Below are 27016 nucleotides of genomic sequence, written 5' to 3'. Positions count from 1 at the left end.
GGTGCTGAGTGTTTTGCATGCTTTGCCCAGCAAGGGTGTGCTGCTGGCAACCAGATGGAGATCTGGAAGTGCTAAGTTTAAGAAGGTGCTATAAAGCAAAGCCTGTGGAGAGGAGCTTGGTCTAGACTCCTGCCATTGCCCACAGCATGCAGCTTGATTTGCCTTGTTAAACTGGTTTTTGTCTATGCTTTTATGTTTGGGTTTCTAGCTTTTACTTGCTTTCCAGCTGTACATTGGAGACAGGAGTTTAGGGGAAAGATAGATCTATCATCTCCTTTCCCCTGCACATGTGAAGCCTGTGAAACACTGTGTAGCGTGGTGTTGCAGCCTGTGCTTTACAGCAGCAATGCATGTGTGTTGCACAGCTGCTTCTGCAGCTAGGGCTGGGGGAAGACAGGAGAATATCAAGCCCTTGCCAAGTTTGTATATGCTTTGGGATTGCCAGAGCATGAGCAGTTCCTTAAGGATGAACCCCTCTGCAGGCCGCAGCCTCTACTTTTCTGTGGAGGTGATGAGAAGGAGCAGGGCAGGAGGGCACTGGCTTCTAGGGGTGCTCCAGAGCTGCACTGTTAGGGGTTCTCCTGTAAGTCTGCGGCAGCCTTTGCCTTCTGACCTGGTGCAAAAGTCCTCTCTGCAAATAAAAAGGCTCTGCTGCTTCACACGTCTGGAATCACAGCCTAGAATCACAATGCATGTGTGACCCTTCTCACCTTCAGATGTGGAGGATTCATCAGTGGCAATGGTGATTTCTTGTCAACAGAGCTGGGAGGACGTGCTTTAATTAAAAGAGAGCAGTGCCTCTTGAAGGCTGAAAGTAAGGGTGTGTGACTGTTTAAAAAAACACAGTGTGGTACCATATAATGAGACGTTTGGGAAAGGTTGGTAAGGGCATGAAGCTGACCTATTTCTGGGGATAAACAAGCACTTGTTGTGTTGTACAGCAAATTTGATACTTCAGGAAAGCTTACAGGCCAATGTCTAATTACTTTAATACTGTGTGGCATCTACTGCATTTATCCTTTATGCTTGCTCAACTGTTTGACAGTAGTGTAAGCTTCTGAGATTTATCCCACAAATGCAATGGACCATCAACCCAAAAGTTGCACACTGGTTGCTGTGGGTATGGTGGGGTTGTTCTGGCAAGCCAAGAGATCATGCTCATGCTGCTATAGGAGCAGAGACCCTCGACAATGCTGTAGACCCCATGCCAGGCTGGGCCAGCTCTTTTCAGCACAGTGAAACCATTGCTGCTTCATGCTCAACACATTGCATTGTGCTCGCCTGTGTGAAGTTATGAATCACAGAGTCATTAAGGTTGGAGAAGACCTCTAAGACCACCAAGTCCAACCCCAATCCACTGCCACCGTGTCCTCTGACGCCGTCCTCAGTGCCTTATCTGCATGGTTCTTGAACACCTCTGGGATGGCGACTCCACCACCTCCTTGGGCAGCCTGTGCCACTGCGTCACCACTCTTTCTGAGAAGAATTTTTTCTAATACTCAACCTGAAACCTTTGCCCGTGATGTTTTTAAGGAACGGTGCATCCTCAACACTATTCACCTCAGGGATGCACTCCTCAGTGTGACAGGTCACGTTTTATTGATCTCTTTGCATTCTACCTCATGGAGACTGTTTCCTTCATTTGGGGCACACTTTTCAGAGGCAAGGGCTCAAAAAAGCTGAAACTTTATCCCCAGTGCGTGAATAGAAAGTATGTGGGGAAGGCTGTGTCCTGCTGACACTTTGGGAAGTCTGAGAGGAATTCCGTGGCGGTGCAGCTTGGCTGTTTGCTATAGGAGACAAGAAGCCTTTTGGGATGCAATGTTCACAATTTTCTCCAACAAAAAGCAGTTTCCAGCCTGGCGAAGCGCAGACAGACAGCTTTCGGGAGCTCGTATTTCGTTTTTCCCTTCTTTTTTTTTAACCACCTCCCCCCGCTCAGCTCTTCGGCCCGCCCCACGCCTCCACCACGGGCTGCGGGCCGTACCACAGCGCCTGGAGAGGGGGGGAGCGAGGGGGGAGCGGCGGGGGGCCGCGGGCCGAGCGTCGGCCCCGTCCGTCGGCGGGCGCGCGGCGACGGGGCCTCTCAGAGCCCCGCGGCCGTACCGCCCCTTCGGGCCGCGGGTGGCCGCCGCGCCCTCGGTGGCGTCGGGGAATGCGGCGGGCCGGAGGAGGGCCCGGATGAGCGTAACCCAACCCGGGCCGGGCAGCTCAGGGCAGAGCGAGAGATGAGGCGCTGCGGGGCGTAGCGCGGCCGTGGGGCTGCGGGAGGGCCCCATGGAGGCGGCGGGGCCGGCGGCGTGAGCTTCGCCATGGCCGCGCAGTCCAGGTAGGGCTGTGAAGGGCTCCGGGGGGCACAGCTCGGAGTGTGAGTCACCGGCTCGGGGGGCGTGGGGTACGGACACCGAGGCTTAGTTTTGCGGCGGTTTTTCTTCTTGTTTCTGTGTTCCCTTACTCGCTAACTAAGCTCTGCGCGCATGAAGATCAGCACTGAAGTCAAATTGTTGCTTGTTTTAAGGGGGAGTGACGGTGAGCAGCGGCGTTCCCCGGGAAGCTTGCCGTGCTTTTGGGTCTGCGGGCTTAGCCACTGTGTGCCAGGGATGCGTGCTGCACGAGTGCATAAAAGCCTTTACCAGAGATGCATACGCTCAGTCACTGGAGTCATACTACGTGGGAAAGAGAGGCCAAGCACCCGCAGAACTGATTTGTTAAAGCAAGTTAGAGGGTTCTCTCTGTTAGGCTCTGTTAGGTTTTGCGTCTCTTTTGTCAGAGAAAATCAAGCAAACAGACCCGCAGTCAGTTTCTGCAAGCTCAGTAAATCAGCGATGAGGTGGTGTGATACAGAACGCCGCATTTTGGGCATCGCTCGGCGTGAGGCCTTTTGGGCAGTTCTCCATCTGCTTGGGTTTGCTATTTCTCGCTTACTGTGCGTTTCAATAGGCACAGCCAGGGGAAGGGAGGTGAACCTGGGGAGGATGCGGGTTTGGCAGCGAGAAAATCTTGCGTCCTTCTTTCATTTTTAGTGCTCCCACTGCGTTTGGTTTCACTGTTTTGGAGGTGGCAGAGTAAGGCAAACAAGGAGATAAAACACACCTGTTGCTGCTCAGCAGTGCTTCAGAAATTGCTGTGGTGATAACTGAGAAACTGATGCGCTAGCAGATGCCATAACTATTTCATTTTTTTTAATACCGAATCTTAAAATTGATTGCGTGGTGAGTTGGGTGTTTTAGCTGTTTGAGATGAATCAGCTTTTACCACCGGCTACCACCTTACATATAGAAGCAGTCAGTGGAGGAGGTATCCCTCAGTCTGTGTTGTGCAGAATGTGGGGTGTTTTGTGTTTCAGTTCCTGGCTGAGCTGTAGGCTTGCAGCTGCAACGCTGTGCACTCCCTTCTGGAACATGCAGATGATCTGATGCTTGTAGCATCCCTGAGCAGCATGGACCGTGTTGGGTTTTTGTGCTGTGTTCAGGAGCAGAACTGGGAACAAGTTCACTTCCTTGTTGGTTGCAGTGTGATACCCAGTTTTTTGAAGATGTAGGCTGTTACTCTCACATTTACTTGAAATTGCTGGCTTTGTTTCTAATACTTTGTCATTACAGTTGCTAACAATTTCTGTTTGCTTTGCAACTTGCCTTTAGATGTGCCCCTTATTGGTGTGGCTGCAGGTATGCAGGACCAACACCGTTTTGTCTCCCCTGCAGGGAAGTGGTGGAGAAGCGCAGCCAGAGCACTGCGCAGTCAGTGTCATGCTGCTGTCCCTGCTGGCTCTTCTCCAGAGCTGGGGACAATGGTAAGGCCCCCAACAGCCACATCTCAACTTCTAACTCCATAAGAGTCAGGGAATAGTGCTGGGCCCTCATATCAGTAAAAAAGGAAGGAAATGCTGTGTACAAACACCATGTAGCTACGTCTGCGTTTAAAATAGTGCAGCAAAACAGTTTCTTCTGAAGGGAGTGGTGCTAAGGCTTTTCCCTGAGGAAGATGCAGCTTGGTTTTTGCTCTGTGTCGTTTCACAGCTTTCTGGGCCAGATCTTCAGGCACATTTCATAATGTGTTTGTTCTGCGGGTCCTGCCAATACAGGCAGATGCCAGTATTGGTGATACTGCATTCCAGGCAGCTGATGCAGGTGAAGAAGGGCTGAAACATTGTCTTGTGTTACTTCACCTATCAGCTGAAAGATGAAACATCCCCTGATCTCATGGTGGCTTTGCTAACGCACTGCTCCTCCTGAGGTCTGCTGCAAACATAGGTTGGCAGGGTCTTGGGGCAGTTCTGCTGCCTGGTGAATGAGAACATGGAGCCTCAAAACAGTGGGAGAGCTCTCATCCTGTTCATACAGCATGGAGGTGTTTTTCCTGCAGTATTGTGTGCTGCAGTTCAGGTTGCTGGATGGAGTTGGCTATGGCCATGATGAGAGCACAAAGACACACGTAGCCCTGGCTGGACTGGCTAGGGCAGGTGTCCTCTCAGATGCAGCGTCTTGCTGCAGCAAAACACTTCATGGGGAGCAGGTGAGCACAGGTTTTCCACAGCTGTGCATTCACACAGCTAGGGGAAGAGGCCCCCATCAGGGGAGGTGCTTGCTCAGTTCCAGTTCTCAGTACCTCCCTGGTTTGGGTATTGCCAAGATGAGATGCCTCAGCAAGTTCCAGTAGGCAAACTTCATTAAGCTGTTTCATACTTTGCATGGGCATGTTTGTTTTCTGGGCTGGTCTGGGGATGGGTATATTTAGTGTTTGGAAATGTCATTTGTAGTTGTGTTGTAGTTTATTGTAAAAGTGACATGAAGTTGTGCTACTGTTGCTTCTTCAGCCTTACCCATCACGTTAAGGGAAAAGTATCCCTGCTTTAGCTTATAGAGAGAGGTTGACAAGGAAAATGGTTACTTGTAGAATCATAGAATGGATTAGGTTGGTGGGGACCTTAATGATCATCTCATTCCAACCTCCCTGCTGTGGGCTAGTTGCCCACACCAGCTCAGGCTGCCCAGGGCCCACCCAACCTGGCCTTAAGCACCTCCAGAGATGAGGCACCCATAGCCTTTCCTCATAGCTAGTGCCAGTGCCTCACCACCCTGTGAGAAAAGCTTACATCCTAACATCTAACCTAAATCTCCTCTCTTTTAGTTTAAAACCATTCCCCTTGCCCTGTCACTATCAGGCCATGTAAAAAGTTGGTTTCTCTCCTGCTTGTTGGCTTCTTTCTGAGTACTGTAAAGCCGCTATGAGGTCTCCCTGGAGCCTTCCCTTCTCCAAGCTAAACAAACCCAACTCCCTTAACCTTGTCTTCATGAGAGAGGTGCTCCAGCCCTCTGATCTCTGTGGCCCTCCACTGGACCTGCTGCAACAGCTCCACATCCTTCCTTGCTGGGGGCCCCAGGTCTGGACGCAGTAGTCCAGCTGAGTCCTCACAGGGGCAGAGTAGAGTGGGTCAGTCCCTCTCCCTGACTCTTCTCCCAGGCTATACTCGTACCTGGGATTGCCTTGATCCAAGTACAGCACCTTTTACTTGGCCTTATTGAACCTCATTAAGTTCTCACACACCTGCTTTTCAAGCCTGCTGAGGTCCCTTTGGATAGCGTCCCTCCCATCTATTGCATCAACTGCACCGCTCAGCTTGGGGTCATCAGCAAACTTGCTGAGGGTGCGCTTGATCCCATCATTTATGTCATTGATAAAGATGCTGAAGAGCAGCGGTCCCGAGATGGAGCCCTGGAGGACGCCACTCATGACAGCCTCCACCTGGGCATAGGGCCATTGATGACAGCCCTCTGGCTGCAGCCATCCAACCAATTCCTTATTGACCTAATAATCCACCCTTCAAATCTCTCCCGTTTAGAGATAAGGATGTGGCGGGGGCCCATGTCAAAGGCCTTGCACAAGTCCAGGTAGACAACATCAGTTGCCATTGGTTAATGTTTAATCTCTTTGGCAACAGCAAAACTCTTTCTCAGAACTGGAAAAAAAAAAGAAAAAAAAGAAAAAAAAGCTTGCTTTGTTTTTGTGCTTGTTTCAAAAATTGTAAAAAGGAAAAGATCCTCACCAAAACCTAAGGAGGAAAAGGACAACAGATGCCACTATCCAAAAAAAAAAACAAAACAAGGCAAAACCAGAAGCATGGGCTGGTGTTACATTCATATAATTTTTTACTCAGAATGCCCTGTAGTGTATGTTCTGTAAGCAGCAAATGATACATCGTTCAGGGATGAGCACAGCGAAGTTCAGCAGCTGGTGTGTGTGTGTGTGTGTGTGTGTAGTGCATGTGCCTCTTCCTTTTTTCCCCCTTTCTAAGCTGTATTGCAGGCATTATAGTTTCAAATACTAACAGCAGCTAGGACTTGTGTGTGTAGTGGTAAAAGGATTTTTGGCCCTCTGAAGAGTGGCACTGGATAAGGAGTTAACTTTCAGTGTTCTCATGCTTCTAAAGTCTTTGTTTGTGCTTAAAAAGCGACAGAGCTTTTTAAAACCACTTTTTTTTGCCAGTGTGGTTTAGAGGCTCAGCACCAGCCTGCAGCTCTTTCCCCAGGATCCTCTCTCCCAGCAGGCTGTGCCGCAGACGGGGATTCTGCTGGCAGACAGGAGGTCCTCTGGTGTGATGCAGCTCTCCCCATCCCCGTGCCCTCAGCAGCACACGCTGTTCTAGGAAGCGTTGTTCCCCTGGTGCCAGTAAGCCCGTGGCTGTGCTGTCCCAGCTGGCTGTCGGGAACGTGTTTCTTCATGCCTGCACCAGAACCATGTGTGCAGGGAGTGGGTCCAGGGGGTGAAGGGCAACGTGGAGAGTCATCTGTCTCATTGCCATGGTTTCTGTAGATGAGGAAACAGAGGTGCCTGGTGTGTAAATCCCTGGGTGTGCAGTTGGAGAAAGCAGCTTTTTGCCTTGGCTCGCCCGGTCTGACATGAGCAATGCTCCAATCCCAAAAGCACATGAAGTCTATGAGGTTGTTTAGTATGCATTATGCATGTGGATCTCTGAAAGCTCCCGATTTTCCATTTATTTAAATGCTGTTTGCCAGTGAGATGTTATACTTGGCATTTTAGTTCTGCAGATTTTTGATTTCAAAGTTGATATATAACTTTCTGCAGACAAAAGACACAGGGATCTCTTACTGCTGAGGGAATGTGATCGCTACACCAAGGTTTTAGAGCACTGTTTATCAGTTTATCTGCTTGCAAACCCCTATCCATTTTACACGGGCTGGATTCAGCATGTTGATACTAGGTTTGCTTTACCTAGCTAGGTCTGTGAACCTCCTAAAGGTAAATGCCTGGCTCTGTAGAATAACAAAGGCTACATACTCATGTAGATTCCATTGAACTGCCCAGATCCTGGAGGAAAACAGGCAGATCTGTGTCCTGTTCTGAGAGCAGCTGGGCTCCTTTTCTCCTTATAGAGACACTGTAATAATGAGCTGTGGTCTTTAGGGACTTTTTTTTTCCCCATGCTGTTCTTCATGAAAATCAGTTGACTCATACTCTGAGGCATTAAAAATAACAGACCGAAAGACTTCCTAAACTGGCTGACATGGAAAAATTCAGCAACTTGGATGTTCCATCTTTGAAAAAAATACTTTAGGTCCATTAGTGATGTTGTATACAATATTACATATATTTGTTACAAAAAAATGGCACCAGAACCCCCGGCCTTCTCCATTAAAGCATATACACAAGGGAATAACTCTCTGTCTTGTGTTTTTCCAGTGTGAGGAATTTTCAGTGTCATCAAGCTATCGCACTGAAAATGGTGTGATATTGGAAGAGGCCAGCTGAAATTCTTCCCTCTTGGGAAAAGGCAGAGTTTGTGAGTTGGGTGGTGCGGTGTAATTAAGAACTGGCAAGTAAGAAAGCTGAAATAAAGCTAATGATGCTATAGAAAGATGTGCCATCTAGTTGTAACATGCTTTTTGTAGGTAGCTTATGAAAACAAAGTCAATTCAATGGAGAAAACAAAAGCTTTACTTACTAGTCTTTCTTTGCAGGATGTGAGTTTGTATTGAGCAATGCTGCAGCCAAGCAAGGAACCACTGATAACTGCTGAAGGGTTACCAGATAGATTAATTCATCTGGTAAAACAAGCATCTCTGAACACAGAGATGTCCTTAAGGTTTGTGGATAGCCTTCTGCAGGCTGCATCTTCTTGTGCAGAAGGAAACAACGTTAGTAACCTGGATTTTGCAGTTTGGAGTCATGCTGGGTGCAAAGCAGCACAGCCTGTTTGGAGGAAGAATTTAACTTAGGAAAGGAGAAGAGTTTTTCCCTCTGAAGTTGCCCTTAGATTTTGCGTTAGGTTTATGGAAGGCAGACAGCCTAGAACTTCCTCTTCACGATTTTTCAGTAAGTGTAAACAGTTTGTCATTGCCACACCTTCTGCTGGTTGCAACCAAACCCACCTCAAGCTGGTTTTGGTGCTAGTAGCAATTGATTAAAATCTGTTTCCATGTGCTGCATTGTTAAACCAAACCAAACCCATTCTGTAATGCTTGTAAAGCTGGACACAATCTGGATTGATTCTTACGTCTAATGAGTATTCAGGCCTTTTGTGGACTGAATCTTATGTCATTTTGGAGGTCAAATGCTGCTGTTTTGATGCTCACCCTAAGACTTCTGTTAATTTTTTCCCACTTGGTGGAATAGGGGATGTGGTCACGGGGCAGATGGAGAAGTAGACAACTTCTGAGCAGGGGAGATGTCAGGAAAATTATCTCGTTATGGTCCTATTCCTTTGTTTGTAGATTAAATATCAAGGTAATGGTTTCCCTTTTTTTAATATCTTCCTTTGAAAATGTGCTATTCTCCACTCTTTCTGATTAAGGAAATTTACAGATGAAAGCTGTGTTTACTGGAGTATAACAACTTTAAAGACCTTTTATGTGCAGCAGTCTGTGTACGCTCATTTCCAGCCAATCTGTCCTCTCCGTATGTTGTAAGGCAATGGACTGCTTTTGACACCAAGAGGAGAAATTCGGATCAGAACCTCTTCTTTTCATTTCCCTGTAGCTCTTGCCAGCAGTAAGCTGTTTTGGGGCAGGTTTGTGAAGCTTGGGCACCTGGCACTGGGCATAATAGTGAGCAGACATGAGCAGAGGATGAGGAGGAATCTGGCAGCATGCACAAAAGGATTTAAAAGCCGTAGAGATTGGAGCTGGGACTTACTGCAGGGCATCTGCTTGGAGAGCCTAGGGGCAGCTCCTGCCCCATGTACAGGCGATGCATGGGCCTCGCTGGGGTGAGGGACCCTAGGGGCACCAGTACTGCTTTGCCCTGCAGCAGCTTGGTGCAGTTTTCCAGCCTTTGTTGCAAGATGGCGTGAAACCACTTCAGTTATTGTCTCAGCTGATGTGGCTTCCTTGCTTCTTGAAAGGATCTCAGTCCCTTAGAGGGCAGTGATCTGGAGAAGAAACCCTCCTGTCCTGCATATGGGTGTCTCCAGTGTCTCCCCAGTTTTGCAAGCCTGACTCGAATCCTCTCCACAAGTGTTGCCTGTCCCTTGCTGGGCTACTCCCCACACTCCTGTGGTTGCACTGCCATCACCCTCAGCTGTTTTAAAGGAAACATGAAACCAAGTAGAAACACAAAGCCTCATGGAGCAGTCTCTTAATTGCAGTGCTGCCAGTGGCTGCCTGTCCTGTGAACACTGTGCTTGCAGGGTGATGGTGAGGAGAGAGAGAGGAGTATGAAATGAAATACTCTAAGTGGTAAATTGCTGCCAACCTGAGCATCAGGCTAAGCGTGGCAAATAAACAGGCAATATCAGCGCTTTTGGAGGTAGAAATTGCCTCATTTGGTGCAGTCATTGTGTGAGACACTTATGTTTTACCAGGATAAACACACAAAGAGTGATTAATGAATAGTGGCAAGATATCCATGCATGAGCTGTCCTGAGGCAACCCAGAAAAGGTATTAATCAACATATTTCCCAGTTGCTGGCAGCTAACTCCTGGTATGCAGCAGTTTGCCATTTCAGCTGGAAAATGCATTGTCCCTTGGCCTCACTGTACATGCCTTGCGCTGCTGTATGGGCTGTGAAAACCAGTGCATGGGTTTTCAGCTGTGGAGGGGCTGTGTTGAAAGGCACATTGACCTTAGAATGCCTCGGTGTTGCTTTAAAACAAGCTGAGTATCAACCTGGCAGCACGTTTGGTTGTACAGCTGCACACTCTCCAGAGCAGAGCGGGCTTATCAGTCAGTATGTGCCCGAGGCAGCAGGTAAATATTTTGGAAGCAGCCCTGCTGGTTCCCACCAGTGTTCCCCTTTCCCAGTTTCCCTGTGCAAGCACGCACGGCTCTTCCTGCAGCAAACATTGTGCACACTGTAGGGCTGAGCTCTGGTTCCAGTCTGGCTTGCTGTGCCAAGGGAAACACGCCATTCACAACCAGTGGTTTGCATGATAGGAAGAAAATGGTCTTTTTTTAATCGATGGACTTCAAAGTTGTTCAACAGATCTATTTAGAATTGAAGGGAGAGGGATATTTGTAGCTTTTTTTAGTTGCTAATAGTGCTACTAGGCATGCTTCGGTACCTGCCTAATGCAGCCTGTCATGGGTTATTGCTGTGCGTGGCTTGAACGCCATCCAAGCCTTGGGAGTGACAATGAGCTGCTTTGTTACAGACAGCACAGCATGGTCTGAGTGCAGTGTGAAACTCCAGTACGGAGCAGTGCCCAGATAGACAGTGTGCGTGCCTCGGTGCAATCAAACGTGGCTGCAACCCATGGGAAAGTGAGCAGATGTTTCTGTGCGGAGATGGAAAACTTTGGGCATAGTTGGGGAATCATTATAACCTGGCAGAGGCTGCGGGAAAGAGTTTTTAAATGGGCTTTTGAGCGTATAAGCGGACTACTTCTGCAAACACTGCTAATCTCCTTCTGTTCCTGCTTAGTCCTTGCAGTGCAGATAAGACTTGTTCAACCTGTTACGTGGTACCTGCTGTTATGTAAGTGGAAAGCTACAAAGAGCAAGGAGATCTTTTCATTTGCTGCACAATTTGCCTGCCGCTGGTTACAGTGAAAGCATGAAATAATTTTAGCCTTCAGTAATCCCTGTTTTTTCCTAATTTATAGAATCATAGAATGGCCTGGGTTGAAAAGGACCACAATGATCATCCAGTTTCAACCCCCCTGCTATGTGCAGGGTCGCCAACCAGGCTGCCCAGAGCCACATCCAGCCTGGCCTTGAATGCCTCCAGGACTGGGGCATCCACAACCACCTTGGGCAACCTGCTCCAGTGTGTCACCACCTTCTGTGTGAAAAAATTCCTCCTAATATCAAACCTATTTAATATTAAATATAAAGTATTGTTAATAATATTTAATAATTAATATTAAATTACTATTTAATATTAATAAAATATTTTAATAGCATTTAAGGAGCTGACTCTATAAAATGATGAGCAAAAAAAGCACCTCGCCTGGAATAATCTTAGCATAGCCTCAAAGCCAAAGATTTATTGCATTTGACTTCTTGTACCTGCTGTGAGCATTCCCATGTGCTAGAAAAACTGATGTAGAACCAAGAAGTGTAAGATGTAAATCTTTGTTTTGCCTTGCAAAGTGGTTTCAGGTGGGTAATGAAACATTTTCTGATACTTAATAGCTGATAGCATCTGGATTTTTTTTTTTCCCCGTAGCCTACATTTTTCTTAAGATCTGTTTACTACTTGTGATTCCTGCGGGGCCCTGGGGAAACAGTGAGTTCCCCAAACTGTTGGGCTTTCCTTTACTGATTGCTTTGGTGTGAGGTCAGGCATAAAAGGTTTGGCCCATTGGCCTGAAGAGGAGGTAGTTCCCTCATCATCTCAGGTCTCCAAGATTTACTTGGGCAAGACACTCTTCTGCAGCCTCTTGTAGGGAAGCAGAAACCTGATTTCACTGTTTTGTTCCCTGTTTGGTAGCTTGCTGCTGCAGACACATGGTTCTCTTGCTGCCCATAAGTGTGTTACAAATGAATTGATGGGCCTGAGCCACAACAAAAGCTATTCGGAGCAATATTTCAATGCAAATTTGGCACGGAGATAATAGCACAGAGAATTTATGTTAGCTGCCCTAGCACATTCAGGCTGTGGGTAGCTCATTGAAGGGGCGTAGTTGGAAGACAGGCTACTTGTTTGGAAGGCCATGTGCTATGACTGCAGCCCTTCTGCAACCCGAGGTGCCTGCAGTACCCCTGGTTAGTTAAGCACGCACTTTCTCTAGTGAGATTTGATCCTGGGCCACTTCCTTTTAAGCTCACTTTGCATTGGAGCTGTGTGGTAATATTTAGACAAGGAGGAGCCCCATCAGCCCTGTGGAGAGTGCCCGCGGATAACATCAAAGCGTGCTTTCCAGTTGCCTTCCTCCTTATCTAGGGGAATCACAATGGTCGTTAGAGATAATTTCTCCCTTGCCCATTTATGCTTATTCTTTTAATCAGGATTCTCAACGTCTGACATTCAAAAGTTACTGAAGAAAAAAAAAGATGGAGGAAAGTCTGGATTTATTTCTCCCTGTCTTCCTCCCTTCTTCTTTCCTCATATCATGCTTGCATTAATTCTATGGAGATGTAAGTGTGTGGCACTTGCTGAGCATTTCAGAACAGTCTGCTTTTTTTATGCACTATTTGGCAGGCATCTGGACTCGGAGCTGCAAATGTTTGATCAGAAGTGGCCCTCACCAGACGCCGTATTAAATGCAAACAGACTGCATTTTCAGCTTAAAAATCTTGTACTCATTGGAAAAACAGGATTCTTGCATGTCAATTGTGGTGTGTTGCTCTACTGCAAAAAATTACATTTTTTTTCGCTTTGTTTTGTGTTTGTTAAGTGGGATCGATAAGCACTCGTTAGCCCGGGGTGCTCCTAGAAGCCTTTCTGAAAAGCCCGTGGGCCTGCACGGTGTCTGACATGAGGGCTTAGAAGCAGTGAGGCAATGTGGGGCTGCAGGAAGGAAGATCCTTGTCTCTGGAGCGACTAGAGGCACGGGCTCCTCTGGCCTGCTTGCATTTTCCTCTCCTTCTCTCACCTACCCAGGAAGGCAGAAGTGCCTGCGGCGCTGGAAGGCGGTCAGACCGCATGCTTGGCTTGGGGAAGTCCTGAGCCTGGTGAGTTAGGCTGGTGTAGGCAGAGCACTGTCTCTAAGAGACAAAGTGGCCAGGATTTATCATCGCTGCTACCCGATGATTTACATTTTTCACATTTCCTCCTTTGCCTGCGCATCCAGATCAAACGCAGCCTTAAATCTATCATAGTTCTGACGCCTGGCTGCTCTCCTTGTAATTACTCTTCACACATGCACACTTTCCTAGAAGCCCTCCTGGTGTATTTGCATTTAGATGGAGAAAGACAACTTCGGTGTTCCCTGCATAACTTCTAGTTACCGCCTTTCCTGGCTGCATTCTGTTAAGCTCAGTGCACTGGGATTCTTAGGAGGCAGCAGTTTGGTTAAGTGCTCTTACTGAAGACAGCTAAGTGGAGATTATATAAACGCTCATGGATGGGCTGTGAGGCCTCCATCTTTTGCTCTGCAGTCCGATGCTGTCAGTGTTGATGGTGCTGATGCAGAAAATAATTGACTAGCTGTGCCATCTGTTGCACTGCTGCCGCATTTTTTATTGTTGGTTTCTGCTTAAACTGTGTATGTACTGTGAAACAGTGTTTGATGATGTGAAAAGGACCTTAACAATATCCAGCAAGTCACAATGTGAGGGCATTACCATAAAGGAAAGGAAGGAAAGGTTGAGATGAGGCAAGTTGCCTGCTGTTCAGTGTGAATGTAACGTCTGTCTTTGATCTGCGTGTCTCCACCTCGTGGGGCGAGCTGCCTGGGCCATGCGTGGCAGCGTTTCTTTCCAAGTTAAACAAGAACGTGTCCCTTGCTCTTGGGAAATGTTGATCAGCAGCTTCTCATCATAGAAGAGAGGCTGCCTTAATGACAAAATGACTTGAATAAATTAATGTTTTCCTGCAGTTGTACTAAAAGGAAATGTTCCCTCTTAATGTTTATGAGGAAGAGGTTCTGCGTGTTTGGAGGGAGGCAAGCGTCGTTTGTGTTTGCTTTTAGCCTTTCCCCACCCCCTTCCCTACTGCTGGAGTCATTCATTTTGGGGCCAGTAGCAGATCTGATTACAATTAAAGCAAATACACATTTTTATTTTCGTTTTGTTTTCAAACAGAGAGCACCCAGAACAGGAGGAGAGGCAGCTCTCCGTCCACAGCAGGCTATTTTCTGAGAACGGTGTCATGGGCCATGTAGTCACACGCCAGCATTTGAACCTGCATTAAAGACAGTGATGGCTCTGAGAACAGCTTGGGAGCACGCTGGCATCCTCATGGCTTGTGTTACAGACCACGATTCTGCTGTCAAACAGAGGCCTCTGTGCCCTGCTGTACAGGGCAGCATTCAGCCCAGGAGCATTTGGCCATCTCTGTGTGGAGCAAAGCATGATTTAGGGGGTTGGGTTGTTGTTTTTTTCGTTTGTTTTGTTTTTTTTTCCTGTGGTGAGGAGATCTGTGCACGTTACTGTGCACAGCTTGCTTGCTGTGAAGCTCAAAACTCCAAAGGCAAGTCGATCCACCAGCTGTTGGAAAGCAAGGATGGCTTTGGAGTAGGTTTCTTGACAGGCGCACAGAGTTGCAGAGGTGATGGATGGCTGTCAGCTGGGAATCATTGCTGTGACATGGAGCAGCCAGGGGAAACAGAGGAGAATTGATACTATGCTCACTTGCTGACTTGCAAGCCCCATGCCTATCTTCTAGCCTTGCAGCAGTGGCATGTCCCTCTGCTTTCAGAGTTAGGGAGAAGGCATCATGGCGACTCATGGCATCCTTCCCTCCTGCGTCCCTCCTCCTCTCCTCTTCACAACTTTGTAAAAGGTATTTATTGCTGGGAAGCGAGCTGGGGGTCAAGGAGGGTTCAGGGAAAGAAAAGGTCTTAAAAGGGCTCACTGCTGCTGCAGCAGGCAGCACACAAAGTGTGCTGCACTCTGTTGGGATGCAGATAGGGAAGAGTTGTGTTTTGGTAAATACTATGGCTGCAAGAGATGCAAGTTACAAGTGTGTTGGGCTTTCCTTTTGTTTGAATGTAATCAGGAGCTCTGAGGAAAACGGTTTGATTGCTCTGAATCTGGATACTTGCCAGCCCAGAAATAGAAGGATATCCATAATCCACTGGGGATGCAGCACAGGGCTTGTGTAGAAAACATTTTGCAAGGTCAGGCTATGTGGCTTGGATTTTTTTGTGACTGTTGCTGTTAAACTGATTGTGAGTGTTCTGCTTCTCCAGCTCTAAGCCAAGAACTTTTGAGATCCTTATGACAGGGCATGATGTAAAGGACATCTTTCTGGGAGGACAAACAGAAGAAGCCCTTAGGGTTTTACCTAGTGTTCTCAGTACCTCTCACTGGTGTTCCTCTGCATCCTTTCCCATCAGTTTCTGCTCCCATATGTATGTGTACATGCATTGTATTTTATCTTAATAGATGCAGTGTTATTGCTGGGAGAACTTGTGGTAAAGAGGATGAAATACACCTGTGGTACAAGAAGTGATGTGCTGCTAATGCTTTCATTTGCAATTAATGCTCAGGAACTCAAAACAGTTGAGTTTTTTAGGTTTGCTGCTTTTGTTTTTCTCTGTATTTTTTTTGGTTGGCAAACCATGGAAGCTGAGCCTTATGCAGCATCCAAGTGGAGGATGCTTTGCTTGCGTGTACCCAAGGTCAATTTTGTTTCACATAGCTGAAGAATACTTGCCCATTGCCTTGAAGCCGATTAGAATATTTTTGCCATTTTCAGTGGGTTTGGCTCAGCTTCCTCTGCAATTTGGAACAGAATTTGATCAGAATTTCCACTTGTTTGTTCTGCAGCAGGGCCCAGCTGTGAAGTGATTCAGAATCTCAGCAATCTGCCAGCCAGGGAAATACACATGCACTGGCACCGGTGTTCAGGGATTATCACTCTTTTCACTCTTAATTTGCTGGTGATAGTGGTGTGATCTTTTGTTCTTTCCATCTCAGGTTTTCAATTACTGCTGCAGGTACCTCACTGAACAATAAAACAGATGGTAAAGAGATGTTTTGTGCTCTAGTAGTGACTTTAGAGGCTTTTAAAGGTAACTGAGATTGTTGTGGTCTGGAGTAGGCCTGTTGGGAGGAGAGGAATTACTCTTTTAGCTGTGAAAACACTCCCCATGAGGCGTTCTCTTGACTTTGTGGCTCTTCCATCTTCCTGTCCAGCCAAAAGAGGTGAGCAATCTCTCACCTGGGGAGGTAAAACAAGATGTAGCATCTGCTGCTGCTTTTGTCCTTTTGTATTGTTTAGATGCATATTTTAAACAGCTCTTTCTCAGCACCGAGCTGTGCCAGCTCAACGACCCATGGCAGGAGGCCTGGATTGGAGATGCAATTAAGTTTATCAGCAAAATGTGCTTGGGGAAAGGTAGTGCAATATCTGTGTATCCTCTAGCCCAGTCAACACTGTCAGAAGCTCAATAAATACTGGGAGAAAACAAACAAAACCAAGCATGTGAATGACAGAGTGCTCGATATTTACTTGTGGACCAAGACAGAAATAGCCACAGGGCAGCCTGAGTCAAAATGCCTATCAGGAGGCATGAAGAGAGGGAAGGAGCTTAGCTCTGTGTACTGCTGTCACATTGCAAAAAAAACAGATACCCTTTATTTTTGCTAATTTCCTCTCTGTGCTGCCGTGTGCACAATGATGAAAACGGTGGCTGAAAGCTGCCAGAGGAAAGCTTGGCTGGGAGAATGGCTGGTGCTAAAGGAGGTGAAAGAAATGGCAGCCTGAGGTGGGATTATGTCCAAAAGGTGCCTCTGCTATTTTCCCTGGGAGGTGTGTGTGTGTGATGAAACAAAACTATGTGGCATGTGGCCAGAATGAGCGAACATGCATTGTGTGCAAGCGCTTCCAGGCCTGATTCCAGGTGGCAGCAAATCTCTGCTTGGATCATCAGGAAGAGGAGTGCATTGTAGTTGTATTTCTTGCCACTGGTGTGGCTGGGATGGGGAGGGACTTTGAGAACTGCATGTTCCTGTTGGGTCTTTGTCATGGAGCTGAGCATTGTTGGTAGCCAGTGCAGGGTGCTGGCTTCCACGTGCAAAAGTTAGGGCTGAAGTGAAGTGAAGGTGCTGGTGAGTCCAAAGAGAGCTATTCGTGCAGGAGAGCTGTGCAACCTGCAAGGGAAGCCAGCAAATGTGGGATGAGGTGTCTGACTTCCCCATTGCCTTACCTTCTGCAACTACATGGGAAGTGAGCTGGGGGAAAGAGGAGCTGCCTCCAGGTCAAGTCCTGCTCATCTAAGAAATGTGCTCTGCAGTTGGTGTCCGTGTCCCAAAATGCGGCCGTAATCTCATGATGTGTACAGGGGAGGTTTCAGAGGTCCACTTTGTGCTAGCAGACAATGTCTTAGCTGTTAGATCATCTTCTGGGGCTTTTCCATGTTTGCTCTAAAGGGAATTTCTGTGAGTTTATATGAAGAATATTTACAGAATCTTTTTCTACTTCCTGGAATGCTTGGAAGGTGATGTTTCACTCAGTAAAAATTTTCCAGATAACTCAGACAGAAACGTTTAGAAAATACTGTCAACACAAAATGCATTTGTTTGAGAAATCGCTTGCACACAGTTTCGAGTAGTGGATGTAGCCACAATTTCTTCTAGCTCCCCCTATCAGTCTTCCTAATTTGTTGTCTTCTGCAGTTGATATGTTGTGTATCTGCCAGCACTCATAAGGCAGCTGTGCAGCAAATTAATGATACATATGACTTTTTTTTTTCACTTGCTAGATGCCATCAGATGCACAGAGGAGATGTTTCTCTTGCATATTGTTTTTAGCAGATAGGTTGTGTGTTTACCGAACCAGTGATGTGTGATTCCTTTTTATTTTTTAACTTGCATTGTTTTCAGAAGAGTAGTGCTTACTGGAAGCTTCTGGTTTTGCTGTGTTTGGGAACAGTCCAGCACCAGCAAAGTTGGAAACTATTTTAAATGTGCATAGTTTAACCCCTAAATATGTTTATCTGTCTCAGTAGAATAAGTACCTCCTTGCTGCAGTTCCATTTATGGAAATTTCCCACTCGGCAGCATGATTTTCAGAGCTCTCTTGGAGTCAGGAAAACCACACCGCAGCAGTCAGACCTATTCTCTGGGGACAACTGAATTTTGAGTATTTGACAGCGTGTGATGGCTGGGGAGGCATCAGTGTGGGCAAGATGCGATGATTCCTTGCCAGACTGGGACACATCAGAAGTCAAACTAAGAAAGTTTCACATGTCCATGTCTCCACAATCCATGTCTCACACACACAGCAGGAAGACTCCATGGAAAACCTGACATTGCAAGATGAAGCTCTGCTGTGAGGCACAATTGCAAAGTAAGGAGATCCACTGCTCTAACATTTATAGATACCTGGGAAGACAAATCTCATTGGCAAAGTATGCAGACACAGGCATTTCTCTTCCTCACCACCATACTGCCTCTTGCAGAAATGCAGCTTGCAATGTCTGGTTTTCCATGGAGTCTTCCTGCTGTGTGTGTGAGACAGCTTTATTGCTGTTTTGATATAAGGCTGGTAAAGTGAGGGGAGTGTCTGTGGTTCAGGAAGACTGGACTGCTCCTATGTTGGGTTTTCCAAATTCCTGAGACCCTCTCTTTAAACATGATTATGTGATGACTTTAAATGCAACTGCATGGTTTCCTAATTAAGCATTGAGTACCCATGTGGGGGTTTTCAAGCCAGTTTCTCAAGTTGGTGAAGTTCAAACTCTGAAATTGATTTTTCTCCCAAGTGAAGAACTGAAGTAATGAGTAATACTTCTCAGATTGCTTTTCACTATTAAATGGATGATTATTTTTACCTTCTTCCCACCTTTCTTGATAAATGGTGTTGGCAGTGGAAATCTGTGAGAAGGATACATTGTGTATGTTGTATGTTACATGGTGTTGCAGTATTGCAAATACTAGGCGTGACCAATTTATTGCCTGTAACCAACCTGTGCATTTCAAGATGCTGTGCTGGATGTGTTGCCTGAAAACAAAAGGTTCCGCACAAAGCGGATATTCATTGATAAGACTGCTGTGAAACATTAACCACTCTTTCATTCTCTCTTTCCTAAAGCTTGTACAATGAGGACAGAAACTTGCTGCGTATACAGGAGAGACAGAGGCGGAATCAGGAGGCTCTGCAGGAGCAAGACAAGTTCCCTGAGAACACCCCACTCTTTCCTGAGCCGTACAAGGTAGTGGTGGGGGGCTGCATGGTGGTCCCATCTGCTCACCTGGGGATAATAGTGTGTGCACTTAAGATTGGGCTTCTGGTTGGGCATGTTCTTTTGGGGGTCTCCTGAAGTCTGGGATTTGGTGGGAGAGTTCTCACAAGTGGCTGGGCTACACATCTGTTTACAGCTGTGGTTGAAAACAGGTGTGCCTTCAGCATCTGCTCCAGGGAGTAATACTGATAAGAGCAGCAAGATCTGCTTTGCAGAGGCTGCCTGCAGGAACAAGTTGACCTTGATAGCTTAACTTGTGGTGATTAAAATAAGATCTCAGAGGGTATCTCTTCTTGAGCTGGATCTAAGGGATTGGTTTTTTCTGTGCTTTTCAGATTTCCCACTCTGTTTTTCTGTTTCAGACTAATAAAGAAGATGAATTGTCAAGCCGTATTCAGAATATGCTGGGCAATTATGATGACTTGCAGGACCTTATTAATGACAGGTGCCATCAGAATCTCATAGGGATACCAGAGTGCGACGTTCCTCAGATCCCACAGAGAAAGCCCAATCGCCCATCCTTCCCTGAAAAGACCAGCCGTACATTATCATCTTCATTCCACCATGCAAGCCACTATCCACACATGGGACCTCCGGTCATTGCTCCTCCCCGCCCAGGCCACTACGCTCCCCACCAAAAGGCACAACCAGGAACAGGACCAGCTCCAGGCTGGCATGCCAAGAGTCACAGCTCGTCCAGCAGCTGGAGCCAAGGTCAGGAACACAAGCGTGGCAGGCTGGACAGTCATGCCAGTTCTCACCACAACAGAACTGACAGGCATTCTGGTGGTGGAGGTCGTGCTTCTGAACCTCAGGCCACTCTTTTGGAGCTTTCCCCGTTGCTGCCATCTTTGTCTTCTCCAGTGGCACCCCTGTCACCTCTACATTCCATCCAGCACACTAATTCCAAGTCACAGAACAGCAGCAAAGGTCATGGGCCAGCCTACACTCAATCACCTCAGGGCCGAGCGGTGGGCTCACGGGAGAATAAAAGTCAGGACAACTCAGCCATTATCTTGGCTGGCACCACTCAGCCTTCCTCTCAACCCTTTCCCCCACCTTTGCCATCAAAAACCAGTGCAATGCAGCAGAAACCAACTGCCTATGTCAGACCAATGGATGGCCAAGAGCAGGCTCCGGTGGAGTCACCCGATCTCAAGCCTCTGCTGGAGGAATACCATGGTGAACCGTATGAAAACATCTCAGATTTGAAGTCGAACACCAAGGTCAAATTATCCAAATTGAACATCTCTTCTGAGCCCATTGAGGTGAGTGCGACTGTCAGAGGGCTTTGTTGCTGTCAGGATTCAGCTGTGGGAAAGCAGGGCATTGAGTAACAGAGGCTGCTGAAGCACTGGCGGCTGTGCATGTTATGTCTAGAAGGTGCATTTTAAGGTAGGACTCTGCTTGGTTTTCTCCTGGATGGGACAAGGAAGAGGGAGACCTCCTTTGCTGGTACGTCAAGTTTTATAAAACAGCATTGTTATGCATGGTTTGGGGAGCGTTACTGTGCTCATCCTTAGGCTTCTCTGTGTCCTGTGACACATGGATCTCCCAGTGCTGATTTCTGAGATGTTTGGGTGAGGAGACCTGTGGAGGTACTTTTAGAATTGCATTTTGACTTTCTAATAAAAAGGAATAGGGTGGATGCCGTCTGCTTTTCCTGGTAAAGTGTGTTGGAAGATGTTTTGATCAGCTGCAAATAGCTGTAGGCAGTTTCATGTGGAAAAACAGGAAGCTGGTAATGTAATATTGTCAAGAAGTTGTGAAAATAGTTTCATGCTGAGAGACAGTATTTGCTTCAATGTTGATTTGGCATAACATATCGTAACTCAAAATGGGAAGAGCAGTGTGTTCTGAAGTTCGTTATTTGCTTGACCAGATGTTTTACTCCTAGGGGGGTAGGGTAGTAAAGCAACGTGGAGCCTTATCTTCTTCATTACCCATTCCTCATTACCCAAAAGTTTAAAAGCAGAAACTCGCTTTATAACTCTACTTTTAAAGCCTGTTTTTTTAGTGTGTTTATTTTTTTCTTCAGAGAAAAAAAAATGCTTATTTGTCAGAAATGAGACTTCTTGTTCTCTCTCAGCTCTCTTGGCTCCATTTCTACATCCGTCTTATCTTTTTTCCCATCCAGTTGATCTCTGTGTTACCTTGTGTGTGCATCTGCAGTAATCTAAGCTAAGATGGGGCGGCTTTGGCAATGATGCTGTCTGCTCAGTGACCTTCTTTCCACTCACTTTCCATTAAACACATACCTCTGGAGCTCAATGCATGTCAGAAATCCTGCACCCTAATGAGGCAGAAGTGCTGTTGGTCTGTGGCCTAAGAAGAGCACCATAGAAAGGGAATTGAAACTAATGCGGGGAATGATTCTGTGCTAGACAAAACTCTAATTCCAATTTCATTTACGTGGTTGGGTACCTGGATAAGCTCTGTGCTGGATGCACGGTGTGAGATGGGTGGCAGGGGTGAGAGGGTGGCCTGTTTGCTTTTAGGAAGCAGCTTCTTCCCTGTGATGTCCTTTGAGGTGTTTAGGAAAGCCGTGTCTTCTAGCATGTGTTTTGTGGTTAATTGAATTTCAAAGGCATCTATCACCTGCAGTTGTGGATTCATTTTGGGCAGCTCCTGCTCCTGGCAGCACTGAGGAGTTGAGCCTTTCTATCTGAATGGATGAGCAGATCCACTGCAGGGCAGGTGAATCCACAGCAGATAACAGCAGTGACTCGCTTTGCATTCACATACAGAAACTCAACATTCCCCTCTTGTCTGAATAAAAAACCTTACGTTCGGTCTTTGTCCCCTTCCTATTACTTCCTTTTACAAAGACAGTGGTGTCATAAAGGAAATAGGCTTGATGGCAGGGCCAGGAATCAGCAAGGCTTCTTTGAGAGACAGTGTTGATAAATCCTGAAGCATTCTTAAGGGCATAGAGTCTAAACAAATGTGCAGCGCTGGACTTTTTTTTTCCTGACAGTTTTATTAATGTTGGTAGGTAGCTCCTTTTGTCCCTTATAATGAAACATCATGGGATGACTTTCACCTACGAAGTGAGAAGTAAATTGAGAAGCAACTCGCTTAACAAATGAGATTGATTTCTCTCCCCTTTTTTTTGTTCGTTTGCTTCTGTTTGTTTGTTTGTTTTGCACCATAAAGTTAAGTGTTTCCCCACTACCCACTTCATGGTCAGAGGTGTTGGATGGGATTCAAGAAGGGTTTCCTTGCTTCCCAAGCATTGCATTAATTTGTCTTTATGTTGAGTCACAGCTACAAAACAGGGGGTCAAACATGAATGACTGTTGTTATTCCTGGATTCTCAACTTAAGGCCCTGGGAGCAAGGAGTGCTCTTGTTAAGCAGTAAAATGCATACCTGCAGTTGTGATTGTGATTAAAATCTCCAAACCTCCATCTGTACAATGTGGACTAATGCACAGTTTATAAAGAGTGAATGAATACATTCAGATGCAGCACTAGGGGAGAGGGATCAGAATAAAATGAAGTGTGTCCTGAAAGGGTGGTGTAATTGTTGTGATCTAGGGCACAAGGTAATACTCCGGGAAAGCAGTATGGTTGATAAGCTGCTCAGTAAAGCTCCAGCTGTCCATTAGAAAGTGGAGAAGTGTATATATGACACAAAGATAATGTGAGGACAACTTCACTTTCCACATTTCTCCTGGGCACTTGGCCAGGATCTCTTAACTGCAGGACAGCAGCACTGTGTGGACTGGGACATACGCTCAGCCTCTCCCAGTTAAAGCACACACTCTAGTAGGAAGCGTTAGCACTTGGTGGGAACCTGGGGTTACGATCAAGTGTGTCTTGAGCAACATGGCTCCTTCGGTTTCCCTGTTTGTAACCCTTGCATTGGCACGGCTCAAAAGAGGATTAGAACTCTGATATTACAGGCTGTGTGCCCATATCCTACCTCTGAAGAATTATTTTTGGCTCCTACAGGCAAGTCCCATCTTCTGCTGGAAAGGATTAACCATTGCTGTCATTGCTTGCGCCTTTGTACACAGATAGCAGCTGCTTTGATTGCAACTTTAGAAAAGCAACAATTCAGTGAAGGGAGCTGATTGCATAGAACTATCTATTAAAAAATTAGCATGGGAATGGAAATAACCATGGCTAACTGTGGCTGAGTGCTGCAGCTGCATTAGCTGCTGTGTTTTGCCAGGCAGCTTGTTTGGGCAGAAGGCCTGCAAGGGGAAATGAGCTGGGGAACAGGGACTGCAGTGGTGGCTACATAGCAGCATCTCAAAGAGGGAATTGCTGTGAGGAAAAGCAACAGGTGAAAGCTTGGGTTCCTTCTGTGCAGGTTTGTGGCTTGTAACGAGAGGCACTCTGTGCTGTTTGTGTGAGCATCACTGCTCAGTGTTGTAAACAGTAATGTGAAAAAGGGCGATCTGGAAAGGCTGAGAGCTTGTTAAAGCCAGGTCTTCCGGTAGGATGACTTCACAGCCAACCAGAGGTAGCTTTAATTTGTGGCTTATTGAAGAATTGTATCAGTAGCCATCCCGCTACAAGCGTCTCTTAGGAACTGGGGGGAGTGTGCATCATTGCGATATATTACGGGGCATCAGGCAGCTGGATCTGGGCTGATGCTTGCTCTCAGGCGTGACAAGCAATTTGCCCAGCTTGCTTAGAAGGAATGGAAGTTTGATGTCACCATTCTCTTGTGCTGGGCCCTGTGGTGCTTGAAGGTGTGTTCCACATCTTTGGAAGAGGGAACCGCAGGACTTTGCTTGCTGCTGCGATCCCACATGTTCTTTGCAGTCCTCTGTGGCTCTCTGAGTTGAAAGCAGTTACTGCTTTTTCTGATCTCATGTGAATTGTGTTTCTTTTTTCTCCTGGTGTGGTCTAGCATCCCCAGCTGCACTGCTGATCTGGCAGAGGTGCTGATCCCAACCAGCATTCCCCAGGCAGCTGCAAGCATTTTGCGTCAGACAGAGTTTGAGTGCAACGTTGTGGGCAGCTTTTATGCTTCAGGTGCACTAAGAGGTTCTGGAACCCCTTTTTTTCTCTCACCTGATGCACTTAAAGTATGTTAGGAGGAATCAAACCCAATCCCAGTGGACAGGGGAAAATTATATGGCAGTGTTATTTTGTTTTTTTTTGTGGTTTTTTTTCTTTTCTTTCAACTGAGCCAAAGCATGCAGCTAGAATAACGTAAACAAAAAAAGCAACTCGTTGTGCTTGATTTAATAGGTGGGTCCCACTGGAGGCAAAAGACATTTTTCCCTTGTGTGCCTCCTCTTTGGAAGAAGCAATGTGTTTAACCCAGGCTGGAAGCAAACCAGCAGCCCCACACCAAAGCAGCTGCAGCAGCTCACGCGGAACACCTTCTGCCAACCAACCTGATGTAGATTTCAGAACTCTCTGCGCTGTTTCTTGCCCTGGTGCAAAGTACCAAAGGGACAGAAGTTGCCAGTTGGAACCGTACAGGGGGAAGGCAAATATTGCTAAGCAACCGTGTGCTTGAGAGAGCGTTTTTCGGAGAGGAGCCAAGGGAGCTGTACCTGGGAGCGTCACTGCGCTCACAGCTCGGCGCGAGGGAAGAGATTAAAAGTTCTTTCCTGGCAGGGCCACCACCAGCACAAAAGACACCGCAACCTCCTGACACCAATTGGGGCCGATGGGGGGGGGTGTGAAAACAGGAAATCTCCCTTGCCATGTAGGAAGGCGGTGAGCGATGCTAACAGAGGTAAGTGCTGAGCTGGTGACTACAGAAACCTCACTTCTGGCTGCGGACTATGGGCACCCCATCTGCACTCTCTAGGGGGCTGCTGGGGACAGAGAGCTTATCATGAGACAAGGGAAATGGGTCATGCACTACTGGCATGGGGGCCAGAGGCCAGGAGGCAGGCAGGGGTCAGCCTGCTGTCCCCAGTGCTGCTGGAGAGAGGGAATTGGCCTCATTTGAGTACTTTGATGGTATCTTATTCAAGAGATGCATTTTCTTCCAGATTTCTTTTCCTATGTTGGGCATCACCTTAATACTCTCCTAACACTGATCTGAGCAACTTTCTGGTTTTGCTCTGATTCCTAATGCTGTGGAAGTGGAGGGGAGTGGTTATCATGCTTCACCTTTTATTGCTCTTTGTGGACTCTGGTGAACTCAGGTGAAGGGCATTTTGTAGCTCAGGGATACTCCGTGGGTGTCTCCTGTGTCAGCACAGTGATGCATGCTGTAGCAGCCTGCTGGTACTACTCTTTCCTCCTGGCACCACAGCAGTTCTCATGCCCTTGCCCTGTACAGCAGCAAGGAATGACTACAATAAAGTGTGAGTCAGCTCTGGTTTGTGATGAGCGTGGTCAGAGTGATGAGTGACTTCAGAGGTCAGTTGGGACAGCCACGTAGCATCATCCTGGTATTACCCAGTAGGGTGTGCTGCACTGTTTTTAAAGTATGACTCTATCAGTGTGTCAATTTCTGAAATAACATCCAGAAAGTAGTGGTGTTCTTGCTGTGCTGTACCATGCAGCTTAGTGTTCTGTGCTTCAGAGTGTCAAGTCTCATGTTTCATTCTGACTGAGTTCTAAAGAGGTAGTTGACTGAATTTTCCCTCAGTATCAGTATCTCCCTCCTTCCCAAGCTTTTGCAGCCAATTTTCATCCTCTCCATGACAAATATTTATTACTTCAGCAATAAATTATACCTAATTGATTATTTCAGCTTTTCAGGCAATCATTCTTTCTCTTTGGCTGCTTGAGTAGTGACCACATAGCAACGCTTTTTCCTTATCTGAAGAGTTAAGTTTAGAAAATCAGTTTCTCCACCAACAACGTTTTAATGAGAGAGCTTTTCCTTGTGGCTGTATGGCCACAGAAAACCTTTGCCAAGCACACAGCAGTTGGCAGCAGGAATAAACACGGTTGGTGTGTGTCACATCATGATACCAGAACCCAGGAGCAGGGCCTTTGGCACTGCTTTTATAGCTGGAAGTAAAGACTGAGCCTTGAGAGCAGTGGTTTTGTAGCAGGGTGTTTAAGGATGCGCTAGAGGAGTGGCTGAGGAGCTTTGGGCACAGCTGGCTGCAGCCCTGAGGTATGGTATGTGTCTGATATCCAGCCCAGGGATGCTGCTTTGCATCAAAGTGTGTGTGTGATGCACAGTGACACAGCTACTCATGAAGCACTCTGCTCTCACTTTCAGAGCATCAGATCTAGGGCCACTCTTTTTGTGTGTAATCAGTTGTAAGACAGTAGGAAAAGTTGTCTTCACAAGTGAAAAGCTGTCCTGCTGGTTTTTTTTCCACAGGTTTAGTTCCTCAGCTTAGAAGCATTTGGAAATATTTCTTACATTTCCCTTAAGGTTTAAAAAGACTAGACTTTCTCAGTTAAGAGTGATCCTAACAAGTACAGTTCTGTTCTCTTGCCTCCTCACTGAACTCAGATGAAGATCAGAACTGACAGTCAAATAATTTCTCAGGCTGACAGCAGAGGGTTTGTGAAGGAAACATGCATACAAAATTACTGTTGTCATGCAAGAGAAACCACACTAGTGCTAAAATAATGTTGACATCAAAAGCATGCTCAATGGCTGCAGCTCCTGTGCGACTTGGAAGCTGCTTCCTCCTATGAGTGCCCCAGGGGCTGTGACTCTAGCACTGAGTGTTCTCAGATAAACAGGAGTGGTCAGGAATGGCATGGTGAAGAGAGGAGGTCTGGGAAGCTTGTGCTCTGTTCTCAAAGTGGCGATCAGTGCTTTCATTTTGAAAGTACTTCACTTGAGTACTGCAGTGCATCACAGAATCATAGA

The 27016-nt window shown here is 46.7% G+C and overlaps 1 protein-coding gene across 3 annotated transcripts in view; it reads left to right on the top strand.

Annotated features, from left to right (window-relative positions):
* Positions 1 to 2046: 2046 nt before the first annotated feature.
* AFF1 (ALF transcription elongation factor 1) overlaps positions 2047 to 27016 on the top strand; it is a 51602-nt gene continuing 26632 nt past the window's right edge. The window contains exons 1-3 of one of the 3 annotated variants that reach the window (XM_048943428.1): positions 2047 to 2329; positions 19103 to 19223; positions 19616 to 20521. In XM_048943428.1, the coding sequence (XP_048799385.1) occupies positions 2313 to 2329; positions 19103 to 19223; positions 19616 to 20521 (1044 nt within the window). In that variant the 5' untranslated portion in view covers positions 2047 to 2312. Of the gene's footprint in view, positions 2330 to 14271; positions 14846 to 19102; positions 19224 to 19615; positions 20522 to 27016 lie in introns of those variants that run through there. The other 2 variants (XM_048943427.1, XM_048943426.1) reach the window with 2 other exon arrangements.

This window comes from Lagopus muta, chromosome 4 (genome assembly GCF_023343835.1).
Source record: "Lagopus muta isolate bLagMut1 chromosome 4, bLagMut1 primary, whole genome shotgun sequence".
In the NCBI taxonomy this organism is placed as follows: domain Eukaryota; kingdom Metazoa; phylum Chordata; class Aves; order Galliformes; family Phasianidae; genus Lagopus; species Lagopus muta.
This window is presented reverse-complemented; position numbering and strand designations above follow the sequence as displayed.